The 4,682-nt window shown below is 41.2% G+C and overlaps 3 protein-coding genes across 4 annotated transcripts in view; 2 read left to right on the forward strand and 1 right to left on the reverse strand.

Annotated features, from left to right (window-relative positions):
* The window catches only part of LOC104803608 (protein TIC 55, chloroplastic), a 2,492-nt gene extending 792 nt beyond the window's left edge, over window positions 1–1,700 (forward strand). Inside the window, exons 2-4 of one of the 2 annotated variants that reach the window (XM_010527590.1) lie at window positions 8–70; window positions 216–318; window positions 432–1,700. In XM_010527590.1, the coding sequence (XP_010525892.1) occupies window positions 8–70; window positions 216–318; window positions 432–1,550 (1,285 nt within the window). In that variant the 3' untranslated portion in view covers window positions 1,551–1,700. Of the gene's footprint in view, window positions 71–215; window positions 319–431 lie in introns of both variants that reach the window. The other variant, XM_010527589.1, reaches the window with a different exon arrangement.
* A 173-nt stretch (window positions 1,701–1,873) lies between these two features.
* On the reverse strand, window positions 1,874–3,534 carry LOC104803610. Its single transcript, XM_010527591.2, has 3 exons — window positions 3,220–3,534; window positions 2,284–2,433; window positions 1,874–2,180 (listed from the first exon to the last, which is right to left on the reverse strand). The coding sequence occupies exons 1-3, from the start codon at window positions 3,436–3,438 to the stop codon at window positions 2,103–2,105; spliced, it is 447 nt and encodes a 148-aa protein (XP_010525893.1). The 5' UTR covers window positions 3,439–3,534; the 3' UTR covers window positions 1,874–2,102.
* Window positions 3,535–3,598: 64 nt separating this feature from the next.
* LOC104803611 lies at window positions 3,599–4,238 on the forward strand. Its single transcript, XM_010527592.1, has 2 exons — window positions 3,599–3,719; window positions 3,821–4,238. The coding sequence occupies exons 1-2, from the start codon at window positions 3,611–3,613 to the stop codon at window positions 4,201–4,203; spliced, it is 492 nt and encodes a 163-aa protein (XP_010525894.1). The 5' UTR covers window positions 3,599–3,610; the 3' UTR covers window positions 4,204–4,238.
* Window positions 4,239–4,682: the final 444 nt, after the last annotated feature.

Raw genomic sequence — 4,682 nt, forward strand, 5'->3', positions numbered from 1 at the left:
ATCGGAAGATAGTTTTGTATAAAGACGGCGACGGGGCTTTACGCTGTTATGAAGATCGATGTCCCCACCGGTGAGATTTGCGAAAACCCAAATCCAAAAAACCATTCTTTTGATATGAATCTGATTATTTAGATGGAAAGTTGCAGGCTTTACGGTTTTTTATATGGTTTAACGGCAAAAAAAAAAACTTGAGGGCTGTTTGCTTTTTTGCTTAGATTGGCTAAGTTGTCTGAAGGACAACTGGTTGATGGGAGATTAGAATGTCTGTACCATGGATGGCAGTTCGAAGGAGATGGACAATGTGTCAAGATTCCTCAGGTTTGTTTCACTTGTTTTGGCAGCATTTCACAGTTGGGTTTACTATTTACAAGATCATGACGAGAATCGAACTGAGAATATAGAGATGATTTTACTTGCTGGTTTTATTACAGCTTCCGGCCAATGCCAAGATTCCAAAGGCGGCGTGTGTTAAGCCATATGAAGTGAGGGAGTCACAGGGAGTTGTGTGGGTATGGATGTCGAACAAGACGCCACCGAACCCCGAGAAGCTGCCTTGGTTCGAGAATTTCGCAAGACCCGGGTTTATGGACTTGTCTTCGACCCACGACCTTCCGTATGACCACTCCATCCTGCTCGAGAATCTCATGGATCCAGCCCACATCCCCATATCTCATAACAGAACGGATTTCACTGCGAAAAGGGAAGATGCTGGACCGCTGGTCTTTGAAGTTACTGAGCGTACAAGCCGTGGGTTTGCGGGAAAATGGGGAAGACAGAAAGACGGGGAGGAACCGTCGAACTTTCTCAGATTCGAGGCTCCATGTGTTTTGCAGAACAATAGGGAGTTTGTGGACAAGAACGGGGAGAGACAGTACTTTACGGGTTTGTTCCTATGTAGACCAACCGGGCAAGGGAAGTCTATGCTTATTGTTCGGTTTGGAGGGACGACAAGATCGGCTTTGATTAAGCTGTTACCGAAATGGTACTTCCATCAGAATGCTTGCAAGGTTTTCGAGGAGGACATGGGGTTTCTATCGTCGCAAAACGAGACCCTTATGAAGGAACAGGTCCCGACAAAAGACTTGTATCTGAACCTAAGGTCTTCCGACACATGGGTTGCCGAGTATAGAAAGTGGATGGACAGAGCAGGGCATGGAATGCCTTACCATTTCGGGCATCGAACCGTCTCTCCTCCAAAGGTTCCAGCAGTGGTGGAACACGCCCCGGCTGGTCTGGTTGCAGCCGTTTCAGCTTCGGGTCCGGCCAAAGGCGGGATAGGGACAATGCATGCTCCTAATCTATCGAACCGGTATTTCAGACACGTGATCCATTGCAGAAGCTGCAGAAACGTGGTGAAGGGTTTCGAGCGGTGGAAAAAGGCGTTCACTGCAATGGCGGTGGCTTTGACAGCGTTGGCGATTCTGGCGACGAGTAGGCAATGGAAGGCAGTCCTTTTGGCGGCGGCCGGGTTGTGTTCCGGTGGAGTTTTCGCCACCGCGACTGCGATAAGAATGAATACCACTAACCACATAAGGACACACAGGAGATAACCATAATATATACACATGCATGCACGCATGCATTCATGTGGGATCTTCCTCGTTTTTCTCTTCTCGTATCTTGTAATATATATATGTAAGCTTGGGTCTTGGTTATCTTAACAATATTCCAAAGGAAAAAAAAATCTTAAAACTCTACTATTTAATTATTGTATTGCAAAATAGATCCCTGTTTAGCTGCAACATAGTACGATATTTCATTGAAATGAAAACAAATGACCCAAGCCATAAGAAATAAATAATACACCAATGAAACAATGAAATCTGAGAAGAGAAACAAAAATGGGGACGAAGGCACTAAAAGTGCACACACATGAGAATACATACATCAATATATATATACATATAAACATATATGTCTACGTGCCTTCTATTCCACTAACTTGAAGTCGGTTCAATGCTATGAAACACTTTTCCAGCCATTTACACAACAAAATAATCAAAGAGCAGATCGAGTAACTTTGTATCGATGCTGTATTTACCGAAATAAGACGAACACTTTGTCTTTGTTTTTTTGTTTTGGCTGAAGTTAAAAGCACATATCTACGATGTCTTTTGAGGCCCTTCCAACCACTTGGCACGAAACCCAGTTCCTTTGCAATCAGAACAACACATCGAACCCTGAAAACAACAATCCGAGTTCAACATGAAATGACATGAGCGATAATCGAAGATGTTTGGAAAATACATACAACCGTTGGATTTCATTTAATCGTTCACGAACCTTCCCGGAGCAGATGATGCAAGAGGTGTTCCTTGAAGGTACCTCGCAAAGCATGCTATCACCGATGATGAAGAAACCCGTACCCGCACACCATTTGCATTCAATGTGACCTTTCGAACTGCATGATGAACATCCAATAGGTCTTGGCTGCTGCTACAGGCAAAAAAAGGAAACAACGGAAGCTAAGGTCGTCATTGAGAATCTTAAACCTTGAAGGATCGTTTACATTTCTAAAGAATACACCAATGAAAATGAAACGCAAGCTTTTTGCATTGTGAAATCTAAATAAGCCCAGATTTCACCAACTGTTCCTTTACTTAAGTCTGTTTCTAACTTTCTACACCACTATAATGAAAAGATTTACATAAAAGCACCTTACAGTGAAGATTTCAACATGGGCAATTCAAAGAATTGTCCTATCTCCATGAACGTGTGTGATGACTGACAAAACTACTCTCTTTGTGCTCAGAAATTTGATTGATAGATATTTCATCGGATGTGAGCATCAAGAAGTTTGCCTCATCTGATCACACAATCCGAGTTTTCAAGCCTCTGACAGAAATTTCTGTACTATAAATAGATGCATAGACTCGTACATAACGTGGATCTGTACACATACATACATATATATTTGTTGTATGTATATATCAGTGCAATATTTTCTTGAAAATCTTTAACCAGAATAAACCTAGTCTATTGTTTCTGTCGCAGAATCTCCACAACTATCCGAATTTCAGGGAAAATCGAGCTGCTAAGTTGCCTCAACGAAATTTCCGAAACAAAAGATACAGTAAATTAACAACAATCACAGCACAAGCAAGCAAAATTCCCGGAGAATATCCTCAATTCCCGCACACGAAACACGAATATTAGTCACCAAGACGAAGATCAATCTTCCAGCAAAATCAGCGAACTACGAAGAAGAAGAAGATCAACCTGGGAGATAATCCACGCCTGTTCCATACGCTTGACGAAATCTGGGGAGCTCTCGTACGAATCCACCGCTGAAGCCCTCACGGTCAGAACCCGGCAACTCGCCAACGCGGTCTTGCCGATAGATTCGAAACCGAGCTTCGATCTTCTCTGAGATCTGCGTGGATTCCACGTCGGTTTAACCAGGATCGGTGGTTTGCTGCAACACATGCAAATCGCCATTTTCCTTCAAACGGCTGTTTTCGTTCTCTCCCTGACTCTCGTGGCGCAAACCGAACAGTGATATCTTTGGATGTGGGAGGAAGGAAAAATTCCGGTACGGCCCAATCGTTGTCTTATACCGGTGGGCCCGGCCCATTACTGGCCAGTTGTATGATGAGAATCTCGGGTGCCAATGGGTCAGATGCTTGTACCCATTACGTTTTGTTTTCTTACGGAGCTATATAGCCGAAGCTATGATACGAGGGCCACCGATCACTCTACACGATTACATTGCCGGTCAAGTAAGTTTGTGTTAAACATCCGGAACAGAAACCGACTCTTTTGGTTTAGATCCAGTTCGTTCATAAGCTGTGCAACTTTCGGGTTTTTATTTTATGAGGAGGCCGGGAATATGTACCATACGTTGTGGAAAACGGGTGCGGAAAACTCCCGAAATCTCCAGAGGAGATGGCGAAAATCGTGGCGGACTGGTTCAGACCGAAATCAGAGGAGCTAAAGATAATGTCACGGGATGCGTTAAGGCTGTCGAGACCAGAGGCTGTGTTCAAGATCTTCACGAGCTCGTCCGACAAAGAAATCGTGTTCTCCAACTCTCTTGTTCTGCCTAACTCCCTCATCTTCTTGTTTCAGTTCCCATCCTTAGGGAAGAGTAATGAGTTATCACAACTATTTTCCTCTTTTGGTTTTTGCTTCTTTCGGGTGATTTTGGTGCAGAGTAATGTAAAATTCATGTTTTGTTACTACAACATCGCACAAAACATTTGATCCGTTTGATAAAAAGTTATATGCGTTCTGATTTAGTTTATAACTTTTTGCTCAAATGGTATATATCCGTATTTGAATAGGGAAGTTTCGTTTTAAATTGAAATTTAGTTATATTTGTGTTTCGATTATTTTAAATTTTAAAAAAATTATAATTATTCGACTTTTATGTTAAATTTGATTTAATTCGATCAAATATTATCTCATTTTGGATTTGATTTAATTTCAATTTTTATTGATAAAAAATATAATTTAAATACAAATTTTTGGTTATTTTTTATTATTCAATTTAAATTCGATATTTTTTATTTTAAAAGATTGTAAAGTTCAATATAAATTTTTAGTTCGTATTCAATTCGATTATAGTCATGTATAATTTGGTTTTGATCTGTTTGTGTATTTGTTCATTTGGCAAATTGGTCTCCCCAAAATTGGATTGGGTCAACAAGCAACTTCCAAATACTCTTAAGGTTTAATGTGAG

This window comes from Tarenaya hassleriana, unplaced genomic scaffold (assembly GCF_000463585.1).
Source record: "Tarenaya hassleriana unplaced genomic scaffold, ASM46358v1 Cleome9, whole genome shotgun sequence".
NCBI classification, from domain to species: domain Eukaryota; kingdom Viridiplantae; phylum Streptophyta; class Magnoliopsida; order Brassicales; family Cleomaceae; genus Tarenaya; species Tarenaya hassleriana.

What these genes read in the sequence shown, in the direction of transcription:
- LOC104803611 (XM_010527592.1), top strand. Translation starts at nt 3,611, where the DNA reads ATGGGTCAGATGCTTGTACCCATTACGTTTTGTTTTCTTACGGAGCTA. An exon ending in ACGATTACATTGCCGGTCAA is followed by an intron (nt 3,720 to 3,820) that starts GTAAGTTTGTGT and finishes TTTTATGAGGAG; the next exon opens with GCCGGGAATATGTACCATAC.
- LOC104803610 (XM_010527591.2), bottom strand. Translation starts at nt 3,438, where the DNA reads ATGGCGATTTGCATGTGTTGCAGCAAACCACCGATCCTGGTTAAACCG. An exon ending in AGGCGTGGATTATCTCCCAG is followed by an intron (nt 2,434 to 3,219) that starts GTTGATCTTCTT and finishes TGCCTGTAGCAG; the next exon opens with CAGCCAAGACCTATTGGATG. An exon ending in GCATCATCTGCTCCGGGAAG is followed by an intron (nt 2,181 to 2,283) that starts GTTCGTGAACGA and finishes TGTTGTTTTCAG; the next exon opens with GGTTCGATGTGTTGTTCTGA.